General features: G+C 35.7%; 1 protein-coding gene and 1 long non-coding RNA gene across 4 annotated transcripts in view; both read left to right on the top strand.

Annotated features, from left to right (window-relative positions):
* The first annotated feature begins 602 nt into the window (after positions 1-602).
* On the top strand, positions 603-2,130 carry LOC138124225 (uncharacterized). Its single transcript, XR_011157055.1, has 3 exons — positions 603-869; positions 1,677-1,843; positions 1,934-2,130. It is a non-coding gene; the product is annotated as an uncharacterized lncRNA (long non-coding RNA).
* Positions 2,131-10,494: 8,364 nt separating this feature from the next.
* Positions 10,495-17,328, top strand: part of simj (simjang) — a 41,772-nt gene continuing 34,938 nt past the window's right edge. For 2 of the 3 annotated variants that reach the window (XM_069039173.1, XM_069039171.1), the window contains exon 1: positions 10,497-10,979. In XM_069039173.1, the coding sequence (XP_068895274.1) occupies positions 10,933-10,979 (47 nt within the window). In that variant the 5' untranslated portion in view covers positions 10,497-10,932. Of the gene's footprint in view, positions 10,980-17,328 lie in introns of all 3 variants that reach the window. The other variant, XM_069039172.1, reaches the window with a different exon arrangement.

The following is a 17,328-nucleotide window of genomic DNA, read 5'->3' as shown; positions in this document are numbered from 1 at the left end:
AAATTCTGTTGTGACAGTACGAGTAAATGACGTGGAATCTCATGCACAAGTTATTTTTTGCACGACCTGTACATATACAGGGTGTTTGAAAATTGCTAGTACAAAAAAAAACTGTGGCATCTGGAAGCCCTTAGAAATCCAAGAAACCAATTTTTAATTTTTTAAAACAAAAGGGATAAAGTAACCCTATTCCTGCATATTCTACGCCTCAGGCGGGGCAATATTTTTTAAACCTTGGTAACCAAGCGTGATGATCGTAGTGATAATGAAGGACTATACAACAATATGAAAAATTTATATTTTTTTGCAAGATCTTGGCAACCACAGATTGACAGTTTAAGAACATCAAATTTTTTATTTCGTTATTGCTTAACAACGTGAAGTGTCTTTTTAAAATACCTTAACTCAGTGGTGCACTAACAATTTTAACCCAATTTTTAGTAATTTTTATCTCGAAAACTAGAGGATTTTTATTAGAATTTTCTTTTGCCGATGACTTCAACTCACCATCACCAATTACCAGGTTTTTTTTGTACTAGCAATTTTCAAACAGCCTGTATAATGATCAACTTTACTCCCTGTTTGTATTGTAATATCCCAGTTTGAATTTGAATTGCCGCCCAGTTTGAATTTAAATTGCCGTCGCCACAGGAGACCAGGAGAAGTATAGGGACGTCCGAAGATGACCGAGAAGATTCGACCGCCAGGGAAGTGGGGGTCACTTTTTTGGGGTTATCGTTTTTAAAAGAAACGCTCGCTCTCTACATGCTCTATTCTCTCGACTCTTGAATCGAACGGTTGTGTTTTTTTTTTGGCCCTATTAGTTTCTTTAACCGAGTGTTAGTCTTCAGTTTGTATAATTTCTCCAGGTAGCCATTTTGTTTTTGCTTATTTCAAACGCCACGAATCGCTCAGATCATACACGTGCGACGTTCACGAGGTGCGCAGTGTAATAGAGGTAGGATCGTTTAATGTTTCTTTGTTTATTCGGATGATGTACGGCCGAATGAAGTAATAATCAGGGGGTTTCCTATGAGCGGGTGAGATCTTGGGGCGTTGTGTAACACGTGGTCGGAGCGCGTGGGGTGGTAAATGGTAGTCCACTTCGGGAACGGCCCCACATTTGTCGCAAGGAAAACCGAGGCACGTGTTTGGCCGGAATTACGCTGTATACGCGGGGGGAGATTGACCACGTTGCAATGAAAAACGAGGGCCCACCAAGGGGACCTTCTGGGGTTGCCGGTATGGCGTTCCCCAGGGCTTCTCCATGAAGTGTGGCCCTGGTCGTGGAGCTCCTCACGCCCATGAATGAAGCCTCTGTTTCACCATGTGTGGGGTTCACAGTGGAGTTTCGGAGGACACAAACCACTGCAAAACACTGCACCCATAACGAGTTAGGTGTCGCAGGGACTTGGACGAATGCGCCGCGGTAGTTTGGGGGGTAATATATTGGGGGGCGAGAACTAGGTTTTTCTATGACGATCACGACTTGGCAATTGGTTCATTTTCACGGGTTTTATTTGATTTTTGATTTTGCGCGGAACTGACGATACTTGAGTTTACATTACAGTATGGAGTAAACCGGGTCTTTTTTTTTCCCTTGGGCAAAAAACCATAGCCAACTCAAGCTTTTATGATACATATTTATTTCGAATTAATTTGTTTTTTTACTCGAGGTGCAGTTTATAGCCCGAAGGCGAAGCCCGAGGGTCCTACAAAGCACCGACGGTAACAATCATGCAGTCCCGAGGTGCAGATACTATTATCAGAGATAACTCTATGGTCACCATCAGCTGCTTCTTCAATAAATTTCAGTTCAGTGAATCTCATTCTTCCAATCATGGTAATTCTTTAATTGCTTAACTACAAATAATATGATGTATTTTCAGGCTAGAAGAATCACATTTTTTTAATTTTTTCTCATTTTTTTAAGAGAGCTTTGACTACACGTGCTCCGCATGAGGAAACGGAATTTCCTCCAACAAAAACATGTGTATGAAGAATTGCTCAAAAAGAATTTCCAGTTGGAACTTGCGGAGTACAAAATAGCCTACGAATCACAAATAGCTGAAAACAAATTTGTTCTGGATTAATGTAATTAAAATAAATTATCTTTATTTTTTAGTAACACGATATTGTTTCTTTTCGTCATAGATACAGGTTGTGAAAAAGAACTCATATCTCCCTTGGGATTTGTAAATTTTTTTCAACCTCCACATTGTTGACAACAAACTTATAAGAACGAAACTATAGCAACCACATATTCACGCAATCTTCCCTGCTAAATATTTTTAATAAAATTTTAACTTTTAAGTACAGAGACTAAAAAATAAAATATTGTATGCACCACGGGAGATATTCATGTTTTTCCCCTCGGTTGACTTATAATTCCTCGGGCAAAAATCATGTTCATATCTCCCTTAATGCATAAATATCTATTAATGTCCGACTGTGTTGTTATTGAACGATAATCCCCTATGGCATTATCTTCAAATAACAGGTTCTAAGGCGTTATAAGTTCGTTGTTGCTTACTTACGACCAAATTTTGACTGATTGGTATAAATTAATCAAATCATCGTTAATCCAAAAAAACACGAAACTAGTCGGACATTAAGTTTTGAAGGCACCACGGGTGTTATAATGACACGCCCTCGGTCGGCGTACTCCCCTCGGGCCGGAGGCCATCGAGTTTCACTCTGCCGACCTCGCGCGTTATCAACCTTATAACACCATTGATACCTTAATAACTATTAGAGTTTCGCAAATTATGAAAACTTAAAGTCTTTTGAACATATGTATGTTTATCAGAAGTTGTATTGACTTATTTGATGATAAGAAAATGGATAAAACCCAAAAAGATCGAAGAAGTTGGTTTGCAATGTTTGCGGAGTTGCACTTCCCTAAATTAAAAGAATTGGAACTCATTAAAGAGAATTTTGCCGATGAGATGCTCAAGTTCTATAAAAAAAACTCTGCCAAACGGCCTACCCCTAGTTCGACATAAGAACAGAACTAATTATACCAAAAAATGTTTAATCCTCCCAAAATGGCGTGTACTGGGATTTCTCTGGGAAGTATATCCGTTAGGTACCATTGACAAAATTACGAATAGAGTTTCGAAGCAGATGAAAGTATCACCTGCTTGAAGTGAAATATTAAATAAAATATTAGGTATGTTACTTTAAGATTAATTAGAAAAAAAAATAAAAGAGCTTATATTAATAACATAATTACATAAACATTTTTGTTTTATAATACAAAAATTTCCGATAATATTGCGGAATCTGGAAAAGTGCCCCGAATGCTTGCAGCGTTTCCACGTTGAATGGCAAGGGAAATCCTCTCGAAAAGGAATTTCTTTGATTTTGAATCGCCTGATTCCGCGATAAGTCGGTTTCCGATGACATTAATGAAATCGATGACTTCTTTGCACCAAGGGCCTAAGGTTTCAAATGCTAAACCTTTAAACACGTAGTTTGACGAAATGATTGAACTATATTTGCAATGTTTGCGTTTGCAAGCCATTTCAGCGGCAGAACCTGAGACTTCAGATGATTTCAATACGTAACTGTCTGCAAGTGTATCTACAACAGTGACGTCCCAAACCAAAGGTTGAACTTTAATCCAAATATTTTATTTGAAAAAAAAAATAGAAAAATATTTTATTTGAAAAAAAAATTTATTAGAAATAGTTATTTGTATATCAAGGCTGCGAAATCGTACTTTGACGAACCGAGAGAAAAATTGTCGCCGAGGTCGCTTGCGGCGGAGGCAGACAATCTCGAGATCGTCAAAGGATTTCGTAGCCAAAGTGTACACAACATTTTGTGTGCAACCTAAAATTTGTTACTATAAAATGAACAAGTAAAATTGGTCAACAGGATGTCCCCTACTAAGCCCCGAACTCGGAATACGATAATTTTAAGACACTCTGTATATCATCTATATGCTATAAATGGAACAATATTTTGAATCAAAGATTCATCCTGAAGGCATAGCCGAATATTTAGAGAAACGGTTGTATGTATACAAAAAAGTTACATAGGTATATTTTTATAAAATTGGAATTGGATTATCAGTAAATTATTATTTAGTGCATCGGGATTATCTTCGTTAGCTCTACCTCCACTAGTTGGTGCAGAGGTAATAGAAATCTTAGATAAGAGATTAAAAATATCAGAAAGGATTGAAGAATATAAGTTAGTTTATAATTTTTTTTCTTATACCTGAATCATAATCCCAGTCTTGAAGCACGAATTCACTATTTAAAAAACGAGTGGCGTAGCCACGAGTTATTTTAAAAAATGAGTGCTTCAAGGTCTTATGAAACGAGTTTTTTTATACTATTTTTTGTAATTTGCCCTTTTTAAGTCGTTTTTAAACAAAAATGTTTACTTTCCTCGATTTAGGGATTTTTGTGGCAGTTGGTAATGTCTTCATTTTAAAAGTGAAAATTTGATCAAGTCTTCAAAGTCGCGTTTTGTTTTATCCAAATTCTGTCACAAAACACGAATATGGAAGATAATCTTTCATGTACGCCCGCTGAAATACGTGAAATTGCCAAAAATACGGTCGCGAATTTATTGCCTGATAAATCCTGCTAAATAATTCTTTGCACATTTTGTAATTTAAACTGACACGCATGACGGATCAAGCTATGCCAACCTAAAAATTTTCGTAAAATGTTCCGTGAAATAATGGCTACAAGGACATCCCAGATGATGACGTCGCGTTTGTTAATATGTCTATTAGAGAATCAAAATGGAGGCAAATTACAAAAAGGCCTTTAAAGCACTTGCGACTTAAACTCGTCGCGCGTGCTTTAAAGACTTCCTTATAAACTAGTATCATAATATACTATTTTATTACCCTCAAATCAAATGAAAAAATTGCCCAAAAAAGCCTTCGATCAATGCCAGTCTGTTTCCAATTTAAGTTTGAATATAATAGTATTAAACCAGATATACTTATTTCATTTTCTAATACGCTGTTTCAACATAATCATAATACACGGTGTCAAAAAGGAATATGTTCTAGCAGTTTCGATGGAAAAGGTAAGTAATGTTTTAGCGCATGTTTTTTTTTTCCAAATAATGATGAAGGAATTCATTTAGATAAATCTGAAAATTGGTATTTTGGTGAACCAAACACTCCTGATGGACAAACTAAATTTTATACAGTATTATTACACGAAATTGGGCATAGGTACATTAGGTGTTGAGCATTCTGCAAATAACAATTCTATTATGTACGCCTATTATAAAGGCGATATTGATAAATTAACTCAAGACGATACGTGGGCGATTCACTATTTGTATGGAAGACCAGAACGATTAAAATATGAATTAATACCAACAACTGTATAAATATCAACAAATAAACAAACTATTACAGAACAACCAAATTCAGCACAACCTCATGAGCCGAAGGCAAATTCAACCAAGTCTCATGAGGGGTCTTTAAAACCGAATTTACCAGACTTATGTTCAGTAGATCATCCAGATAATTTATTAATAACTTCAAATCACCATTTGTATACAGGGTGATTCTGAAATAAGTTGGCGGTGAAATGAAAAGGGTGGAAATTACCCTATATTCTTGTATTTTCAACGCCTATTAATAGGGAAAATTTCTCTAAATTTGTTCATTTCATTAGCAACCATTGTTACATCAACTCCACAATAAAGTCGTAGGTGCAAGCACGCTGCTTTTTAAAAATGATCGAGAGGAGTTTGTGACTGACCGGCACCTTTTACCTTTGATTATTCTTGTTGCTAAACTAGATACCAAGATAATCAGGTAATCACCTTTAACTCAGCAGCATACTAGAAATTTTGACCAAATTTTCAATCATTTGTATTTCGAAAACAAAAAACTCAAGGAAAATTTTTTTACAAACTTATTTCAGAATCAGCCTGTATACAGAGAGTGATAGAACTCCACAAAAGGTAACGATTGAGCCAATGATGCCTTATATAAAATATTTTTCTAGAAAAAGGGACTCAAAGTTAAAAAAAAAGTTTGGGAGCCACTGAATTTTATAGAAAAATGGGTCAAAAATAAATCATAGCAGACTTTTGAAGTGAAACTTTTTATGGGAGGGTCTTGAAATTCTGATCGGCAACCTTTTTGTGTTACGAAAAGTGGTGGGGGTAAACACTGTCTCGCACAACGGTTGCGCCAATATTTCCATCTCACTTAAATGTAAGTTAATCTGTTTGACACAATACAAACATCCCTTAAAATTGTGTATACTTCTGTCTTTGTCACACTCACGGCATTTATCGATAATATCCTCTCTTTAATTTGGAGGCTTAAAAATGAACAATGAGTTACGCATTTCGATATTGTTTAGTGTTATCGTTGTTTATAATTTATTTTCTTCATTAAAATATACAATTTTGTTGTGAATATGCTATTTAAAAGTGATTGATGAATAATTACAATGCCATGGAAATTTGACCATTTTTGTTGAACGTCATGCATGATAATAAACCAAACAATTTTTATATTAAACATTTTTTCATAATTTTTCAAATTAAATATAAAAATTGTTTGGTTTATCATGCATGACGTTCAACAAAAATTGTCAAATTTCCATGGCATTCTTGATATTGCATTTTATTACTTAGTAAGTTAATTTTATCACCTTTGTTTTTTTTTAAATTTTATTCTTTTTCCCCATAATGGCAAAACTGTATTTATGAATACAGAAAAATACGCTTGTTTGAAAATCACACAAAAAATGTATGTGTGCTATTTAAAAAACCAAAGTTGGTTGCCATAGCAGCGAAACAAAAGAAGATAGGAACAAACTATAAAGACCAGATGATGCAGAATAATACACCAATCAACTTTTATATTAAACATGTTTTCATAAATTGTCAAATTAAAAAGTTACAGTCAATATTTGATACTTTTGTTCCCCCTGTATGTTGCAGATGTAGTTGCATCCGTTACCTTGAATTACCAATTAATGCAAAATTCCCTAGAATTTGAAAATTTAATAATAATTTTATAAGGGTTGATTTCGCGCACGAGTCCCAAGTGTAGAAAACGAGCCGTAGCGGAGTTTTGTATAGGACGAGTGTGCCAATGCCCTTATAAAATGAGTTTTTTATTTTATTTTTTAGAATTAGCATCCTTGTTTTAATTTTTAAATAAAAAACTAAATTTTCAAATTCTAGGGAATTTTGTATTAATTGGTAATTCAAGGTAACGGATGCAACTACATTTAACAGATGTTAAAAAGTAGAATTTGAACATTAATATTGGAAGTTTTTTGGTGTAAATGACAATAAATCACTGAAATATTGATAAAATTTTTCTTAGAGATCTATTAAACCACGAGTGCTTTAATGGATAGCCATAAACGACTCCAAATTGAATACAATAATAGACCTATTTGAGACGCAAATTCTAAAAACATTATTAAAAAATATTTCGGTTATACCGGGTGTATTATGAAAAATCTTTGGTTCTGTAGCTTCCTTATTTTTCATACGATTTTAATAAATGATGTGTCAAACAAAATCGTTTTAAATGGGATACAATTTGAATTGATCCAATATGTGACTAAGAGAGTTATGAACATTCAAGACAATGTCTATTTGACTCCGGCCGATAACAGAGATGATTTAGCAAGAAGAATCGTAGCAGTATGTGAAAAATACGACCAGAAAAATCATAGCATGTCGGGCCATAGTGTTTCTAAAACGATTTTGTTTGACGTATCATTTATTAAAATCGGATAAAAAATAAGGAAGTTATAGCACCAAAGATTTTTCATAATACACCCGGTATAAATGGAAGACACCATAACTACAGGGTTATTCTAAATGATTGTAGTCGAAGTAGGCGTGAAAACTGAATGTAAAATTTATGGTTGCCCCTCCACATAAAAAAAATCATCAAAATGATGTGTTAAATTGGATGCAAACAACTCAATATTTTTAAAATTGATTGTAGAACAACTCAATATTTCTGGATTCAATCGTTTATTTAACAAAAATAAATAAAATCCTCATCACCGCACTTTTCACCTAAAAAATGACAATGACAGCGACACAACTGACAGTTCACATGAAAGTGGCAAAAACGTGATTAAATGGGCATGACCTACTTCGACTACAATCATTTAGAATAACCCTGTATAAATTTGAAAGAGAATGGAATATCTACACTTTGTTGCATATCAAACGACGAAGAAATTCTACATATTTGATCTTGAAGAAGTTGAATTGTTACGAAAAATTGCTGTTATTTTACTCACAAAATTATCTCCAGAAGAAGTGAAAAACCATCTGCATAAATTCTTAAAATTTGTTTAAAATTGTTAATTTTGCTCTTTTGCTTGAAATATTATACAGGGTGTTTTCTAAGTTGAGGCGTTCCTTGTAAGAGGAGGTACTATAATCTTCTCAGTAAAATGTTTGTATTAACAAAGATAATTGATTGTATATTTTCATTGTTTTCTAAAATTTTGAGTCCGGTTCTGCCTATTTCTCCGCTGTATTAGATTAATAACTGATGTGGTCCAGCTTGGTGTTTTTTTTTGCGGACATCGCTTTGCTTACTCGCTGGACGCCGCAGCTGTATTCTAATAACATTGCGCATATATCTGTGAGCTCATTATTTTCGTAATGATAAGCCATTTCGACTAATTAGATGACAACTCTGACACTATTTTTGATTAACTTCCATGTTCAGTTAATTTTTTTTGTCAATTCTAATTTCTAACAAATCAGCGCAAATTTGAGCTGGACCGGTTTCAAAAATTTCAAAAAAATTAACTTATTGTATCTTCATTGCCGTACACATTTTACTAAAGTAATTTTGGCTAAAACTCTTTAGAACAACGCATACTATCACATGTTAAAAGGAACGCCTCAACTTCGAAAACACCCTGTATATTTTAAATGGTCTTAAAAACCTGGCTATTTTACTTGAAATTCAGCAGAGCTTCATGAGCGTCCACAAAGTGGACTAGTTTTTTTAATAAATACTTTAAAATCGCAAATAATCCTATTCTTTAATAAATACAGTTTTACATCAATTTCACAGACAGGGTGTTTTTTTAAAATCGTTATCTACATAAGTTTGTATAGTATGCTTTCTACGTTAAAAAACAGGACGGAATCCTTCAAATATCTGCTTTTTAAATATACCTTTAAAATTAGGGCAACATTTTTGAAAAATGTTAATTTTTAAATATACATACATACTTTAAAAACAGGGCAAAATGTTTAAAAAAACAAAGTGTTTTGAAGGGGCCTTACTAGTAGTGCAAATTTTTCCAAAAAGTCTCATAATGTTTTAAATTTTATCTGGAATACGATCTGCTGCGACATATTTGTCTCGGTATTTAAAAATTTCCAGTCAATTGTTGCAATAATAATTTGTTATCTAGAATCTACAATAAATTCTTGGTTAATTTCCAAAAAAAAGTAAACAAAAAGAACAAGTTTTGCGATTGTTTATAAGGAAAACATCTCGTTGAAAACAGTGTGGCGGCAATTAAATATGATTTCAATCAATAACAGAGATGATGGCGGCTTGAGCTTGACAGTTGCGACATGAATAATAATATGACATTGGACCTTCGGCAGGGGTGAAACACGTTGCGAGCTGACATTTGTTGCCTTTATCTCCTGTGGTTAAAGATCCATCCCCTTTTATTATTATCATTTACGCCACCTATCAAGAATTTTACAACACGTAGCAACAAAACGCGAACATAAATCGGCGACTTTTCGTGGAAAAAAGGCGACATTGCGAATCATTCGGACCAACTAATGCACATCGATGCGTGCAAAAAGTCGTTTCACTCGACAAAATTGAAATTCTTTACTTTAGACACGGCGCTATTGATTTTTCATTAAATTAGCATATTAAACAGATTTGAACCTCGGACAATTTTATGTCACCGAAAGCCGGAGCGTGGCCTCCGGAAAAATGTTAGCGACCGATAGGATCGTTCACATCGAAAAAAATTGCAAAAAAAAAATCTTGTCGGGAAAAATGAAAAAAGCGCGAAAAGTCGTCGAATGCACGTTTTTCCGGCGTTTCGTGCGGAAAATTCGTCGAATTTCCGTTAATTGATTGTTACATCAGTGTTTAATCTCGAAAAGGCAACCCCGCAACGCCGCGACTTTTTTCTTCCGAATGATATGTTTATGAACGAGCGAAAATCGGCAAGGTGGCGCGTACGTCCTCGTCGGGTTGGCCGGGAAGCGCGCGGTCCAGAGCGAGACGTAACGATGTTTACGTGTTTTGTTTCCGCGATTGGTTCGGAAGCGCGATGCGAAGTAGTCGACGCGGCGCATCCCGACCGCGATTGTTCGACCCTTCCCGCGATCCTGACGGAGACGGACCGAGCGGCGTAGGTCTCAGCTCGGGTGACGTGTCGCATGAATAAAGGGGGTGCGGCACGATCTCAGACGTACGTCGTGAAAGGTGGCTGTGACGTAGTAAAAGTTGGAGCGCTCACGATACGTCTGTTTTATCATCGCGGTAGTGTAGACACAACACAAGGCCACGCCATATTGAATTGAATCAGTCGTCTGTTAATTTTGGCCCGGAGTGAAGTGCGGTCTCCGGCGATTTTCCGTGTTTTGTGTGCAGGAACAGTTGGAAGACAGGGGGGCCGTGCGATGCTGATGGTGACCGGCGGGGATGTGTCTGTGCCGGGTTGAAGCGGTGTTCGTCCCGAGGAGTGTGTGTAGAGGAAGATAATCGATTTGTCAACGCGAGGTTTAGATTACGATTTTCGGTGCACTAATAATTGACCCAAGGTGCGTTCGGAGCGTTGGGAGCAGCGCCGCCTCATGTCCGCTGCCGTCTGAGCGGTCTCGGAGGTCGCACTGCGAAGAGGTTAGGACCAGGCGACGTGATCACCAGCACCAGCAGCCGACCGACAGGCAGGGGGGCCCATGGAGAAGATGGAAGTTGATGAGGCTGTCGTCGATCTGAGTATTAGGTGCGTCTCGTACACTTGCATCGTTAATTAGCCCCTCCGACGCCGCGCAACCGACAATAAAACTGTCCGATCAGAAGCCACATCTCACCGGACGTTTCTCTTTTATTAACATTAATCCGTCACAACGCCACCACACCACCATCTACATAAACAATGATCGATAACCCATCGTCGACCGCGTTTTTACTCCAATTACCCGCCGACCAAAATTCCTGCGGATTAATTAACATAATAACGCCATTTTTCGTCACTCTTTTTCCACCGTGTTAATTGCGGCAAGCCGGCCGACATGTTGTTGGCCGGATTAATTAACAAAAGTCAGCTTGACAGTTACAATAATTATTGTTGCTGCGACATTGTTTTTGTTTTGTATCTATGGTTACCACAGAGGCGTAACAAGCTCTTCGACACGGGGGTCGGACGGTAGACACCGCTCGCCGAACGCTTCCACCACGTACGTTCGTTCCTTTTTAAAGAAATCTTTAATAACACCGACGAAATTAGATCAATGCGATTTGAAAGTTGCACAATCGATGTATCCACTAAATTAGCAAAATTGAAGGACCGTTAAAAATAACTGGTCGAGCAACGTGCATGTATTATTCCAACGTCTTGAGGTCTGATTAATTCACAAATCGATGAGCAAACTCCACAAAAATTGATGCGAATCGATACATCATTAGGTAAAGTAAGTCAGGGGCAAATTGTGACTTCCAATTTTAGACAAAACAAACATACAACGCCGATGAAAGTCGTATGTCGATGCTCGACAGATACGCTGTGGTATCGACACAGTATCATGGGATTGTCGATGTTATCGCTTCGATGTCCATCTACTAGGAAACATTTTCGAAATTGATAAATTCGACATCGCAGAGATAACGACCACGAGGAGGAAAAATAAATTGGCTTCAGTTCTAGGTAATGGCGCCAACAGCAAAGAACAAACGGACTCGGATTGTCCAAACATGAGTCTCAGAAATTTCACCAAAACTCGTGATTTCGAATCGATAACAATGGAGATCTCGGTGGAAATTTAAAAATACTCGAAGACGCTCTTGCTTGACATTGGTACGTCTCGCTCGCATCAATCACTGGATTGTTTCATTATGAATCGGATTTGGTGTCCGTATTGGCAAAACGAGCGATCCAGTACCGACGACTCGTTTTTGAGTGGATCGTTTTAAATTATTTATAACCGTATACCTACCATTTTAGGCTGTCATCAGTTTAAATGTTGTCACGTCATGTAATAGTATTCTAATTTTATCGCATATTGTATCTAGACATGCGCATTTCGAAAGTAAATAATCTCTTACACATCGTCTGATTAAAAAGAATCAGAACTGGGTTGTGCCAAAAAATTTCACAGCCAATTGAAAGTTGTTATTAGAGATGACTGTGACCATTTTGCGACAATTTTGACAATGGAAATGTGCGATTCGCAACTGATGATTTGACTTGGAAATTGCCCAATATGGTGAATTCGTGGCCAACATTAATTTCTACAGAATCTTTCAGTCCAAAAAAGAATATTCGACGTGCGCTTTTGAAATGAACGTGTAAACTTCTAAACAGTTCTCCGTTGGACACTCGATCAATGTTTTTGTGTCGATATCACAATTAGTTATTGTAAACGAGTTTTTTTGGCGACTGTTGTTGTAATTTTTTTTGTTGATTTTTTTATTGATCGATTGATGTATTAAACTTTCAGAGAAATAATTCGTAACGTATTTGCGGTCAACAGCAAGCAAATGTTTATCGTAAAATTGAGTTCAATTTTCTATCACCGTTGTGGTGCTGTGAGCTGTTACATCACCTTGCAGCAATTAAATTATTTTAAAAGTGTCCCAGATTGGTTTTTCAATTTTAATTTTTAAATATTCGTAGATTTGTATTTAATAAAAAACCTAAACAAAAACTCGAACACTAGGTGCATTGTACAGTAACAACCTTAAAAGACCCATTCATGTTTGTACAAAATTTATATCTTTACGAACTACTAGGGGAAAATTAATCTGATTTTTGTAGATTTTTTAGGTCATTTTTGATGAAGATTAGTCGATCATCGATAATTACATTTACCAATCCAAATTTCGTACTTATTAAAACATTTTGAAGTACATATTGAGTCGTTACCTGAAAATGTTAATTTATTTTTAATCTTCTCTTCTTTGTTATGCTACACCCTAAGTCATTAATCATTACTATCTGGCAAACAATAATGTGGGAAAAATATAGAACTTGAAATAATTTATGAATTAAGTCTTCACCAAGTAAAAGTGTACGTTTCTAGCTGTGTAGAAACGACGAAAAAAATTAAATAACAAATGATTAACATGTCTGAAAAAAGTATGAATTTTAATTTTTAAAAACGTTTTTAGGCAAAAAAGTGTAACACGAGGGACAGATGGAAAAAATTCATGATTTTTTGACTAACTGGTAGAAAGTTGGTGAATGGAGAAACGGGGTTCCGGATTTGGACAAAAATAGTCGCAGGAGTGACCCCGGTTGTGACATCGTTCTCATTTTAATTATTATTGTTTGTTGATGCAAGTTCGTAACGTAACCAGAAAAAGTAAAGTCATTTGTTACGAATACCGTGTCCATCTGTTACGTTTCTGTTCTGTAACCTTTGCGTAATTAGTGGTTCAACCCAGAACCCTGGATGATTACTGTCGGGTAATTTCTTTCCTTCACGCAAAGAATCACCCATGCGATACGCATAAAGAATTGACGATATTGATGGAGTACGGCTCGCTAATAAGCCATAACGTTTACAACACCCACGTTTTCTGTGTGGTTACCACCGATTTGTTGTCCGCACGGGGTCATGCCCTAATCTCTGAATTTTTATTTTTTCAATGGATTCACGTTTTTTTGTAATTGTGTTGCCAGAGATGTACTCGTGATTCCACTGGTGAATAATAAAATGCGGCGACGCCAACACGGACCCTCCGCAAATGGTATATCGCTCAATTAGAATTTTAACCAACAAAATAATAAAAATTAAAGTAGGACAAACCTACGAAACAAACATCGTTCGAAACATGACCTCATGCGTAGTTTTCGCTTATTTGTTGCCAGGACGATTCTTTGATAAAATCACCTTCCATTCGGACATATTTATGTTTATTAATTTCATTGTAATGGCCTATCCGCACATCAGGAATGACAAAAACTTATGAATATTTAACATGCAGAAAAACCGTCTAATAATCAAGTTCTAGTCTGTTATGGTAATTAAGAGATTAAGCGAAAAAAAAAGAAGGAAGATCGACCTGTGCAGTCTCTTCGGACATTTCGATTTGGCGAGAACGGCGTTTAAAAAGCAAATTTGAATATTAAATCGACCGAGGTGGCGTTTCGAATTCGATGTTTTATCGACCGTTGGATGTTAAAAGTGACAAGATGATTAGCTTCTTCGGTGAATGATTGTTTTTTTGGAGTTTTCTGACTCGCGAGACGTACGCGATCTGCAAGTTAAAAACCGAACAATGATAATATAAATCATCTACGTTTTATAATAATTAAACTTCATAATCAATTTAAAAGTGGGAAAAGTTCGCGAGGTCATGATCGTGAACGCGATAAAATGGACATTTTCTACGGTCGTTACACATAACTTTTACAGCCTAGAAAAAATTACGTTACAGTTAAAATACAATTATCATTTTCGAGATTAGTTCGCATCTGTGGCGTCTTTATTCACTTGAAAATTGCAAATCTCAACGTAAGTTGTTGTACCGTTCATGTGGCCGTATCGGTGTTTTTCTTCTTTTTTTTATTTTAATTTTACGCTTTCTACTGCTACGAGTACAGCAACCAAACCCACAAGATTTATTGTTATTAATCTTGCATTAACGTTCACGACGAGGTTGTTTTGATGGTGACGACGTTGATGAACTGTTTAGAAATTTTTACTGTTTTCGAATCTAGAAATTAGTTTTTTAAAAGTATTTTGTAATGAAGAAAGTAAAAATTTGGAATACTAAAAATATTTTCTTACTCGGACAGGTAAGTTTTATTTTTTTAAAAGAAACATTTAAAGATAATATTGATTTTTCCAACCTTTTCCGTTTCCGCTCAATGACGTCATTGCCATTTTTTTTATAAATAGCAATCTCCAATTCTTTTCACTGATGTCGATTTTTAAAAGAGACTATTTCTTATAAAAATATGAAACCGTCGTACATGCGCTATGTATGTATGTACAAAGTGATCAAAAAGAAAACAAATTAGAGCAGGCGTTGCAAATTATCGGTCATGTCATAGCTACTTTATAATAAATTTATGAATTGTAGACGTTGGAATTATAATTGTGCATTTTACATTCGAAAGAATGGGTAATTTACCAACTTTATCGCTAAACGCGACGCCACTGGTAAGTAAATTTTTCGGTGAATTGTTAAAGAAACGTCAGTTTAAAAGCAACGGTATTGGTGTTAACCTTGAAAAGTTTAAAATAGTTTTCGATTTCTGCAAAATTTACGTAATTGTAAGTAACAATTATGCCAGAATAAGTGGTAAAATGAGTGTTACGATTGAAGATAAATAATAATTATTAATTTTAATAGATTTCTCGAGAGGTAGGCAACCAATAAATCGACTGTGTAAGTATACATATGTGCACGATTAAGCTAAGACAGACGTTTCGTTAAAACAAAAGATGGGGTAGACTCCAGCCGTTTACTGAGGATACATTAGGTGGGGGAAACCTGCGCGGTCCAAATATTCCAGTGCCGTAGAAGAACCAGTGCGTCCCATAGAAGTGGTTTATATAAAACATGTATAGTTAAACAATTTATATTAAGTTTGATGCACAATTAAGTATTGTATTCGTTGCTAGTGATTTAAAAACGGGTGATATAAATAATCGTCGTCTGCGCCGATAATAACGTAACTACAATAAGAACTTCAATCATAATCGGTGCAAATCATTTTGTGATATTAATTTGTGTTCGCGAGAAACAGCTAGACATGGGAAGGGTTCGAAACTCGAATAAATATCAACCGTTAATCAGTCATTGATTGTCAAAATAACAAATACACTAAGAACTTCAATCACAATCAGTGCAAAATCAATTTGTGTTCGCTAGAAACAGCTAGACATTTAAATCTTGACAATTCGAATAAATTTTTCCTTCTGTAATTTCTGTAATACTATTACAGTTTCCCATAACGCGCGAGGTGGTGACATCTACCGATATTTTGCCGGCAAATGCCAAACACCCTTATTTCCTAATAATGGACTGGTCGAACAAAATAGCGTTGTTGCGCATCCCCACCGAATGTATCCTCACTAAACGGCTGGAGTCTAGCACTCTTTATTTTCTTGTTGATCACTCTGTAGATGGTACATGGACATAAATCATTTAATAACCCATTCAAATCTGTATGAATATGAGAGAAAATTAGTACATACATATATGTATTAATTATCGGCAAATGTTTCTTTAAAAAATGACCTTTCCGAATTCTTTTCGAAAAACTCTACAAAAAAAATTCATTGCTCAAAATTTTTGCCGCATGTAAGTATGTACAATTGCGGTCACGGAATCTTGGCCACAACTGACATTTAACTGACAAATGTGTGTGAATTGACCTTTATTGAATATAATCCAACTTTTGACTCGAAAATACCATTTCCCTGCTTTTTTGATGTCACAAGAAAAGCTTCAAAGTGATTTTTAATAATTGTCATTTATTAATGACACTAATGATTGGTTTTCATCATTTTTTTTTAGAAATGTTGACCAAGATTCCGTCTCCGGAATAGTACTATCGGATGTTTTTTAAATTTCACGTCGTAGTAGGCGTTGAAGAGTCGATTGTGAACGTACCACTCATGTAAAACGTAAGATTTAAACAGTTGATCCGTGATCCGTAATCTGTATAATGCGTTCACAATCGACTCTTCAACGCCTACTACGAGTATGATGTGAAATTTAAAACACCCAATACAATGTTCACTCCGAAAATGAACTAAACAATATAATCAACAAAAAAAAAGAGATAAGGGGCCACTATGGAAAACAAAATTTCTGAAAACGTGTGGCGTAATTTGTCATTTTGACATTTACTTGAATTTTATATAAAATATTTTTTGAGAGAAACCTATTTTTTAAAATAGGCGCGAAGAAAATCGTGACAGAATTTGCCATGCACAATTTTATACAGGATCATTATAAATTAGGTACCTACCTAATTGTTTACTTTACCTACTTCTGGAATTTTCGCGTTTTTTCTGGCTAGACAGCCTTAGGGCGTCCTCCTAGATCGTTTCCCACCATTCAAACCTTGTGCAAATGCCCTTTTTTTCTCTCTTGTTGTGTTTCAAGATCGCGTC

This window comes from Tenebrio molitor, chromosome 2 (genome assembly GCF_963966145.1).
Source record: "Tenebrio molitor chromosome 2, icTenMoli1.1, whole genome shotgun sequence".
Lineage (NCBI taxonomy): Eukaryota > Metazoa > Arthropoda > Insecta > Coleoptera > Tenebrionidae > Tenebrio > Tenebrio molitor.
The sequence above is the reverse complement of the archived record's forward strand: the minus strand, read 5'-3'. Positions and strand labels throughout refer to the sequence as shown.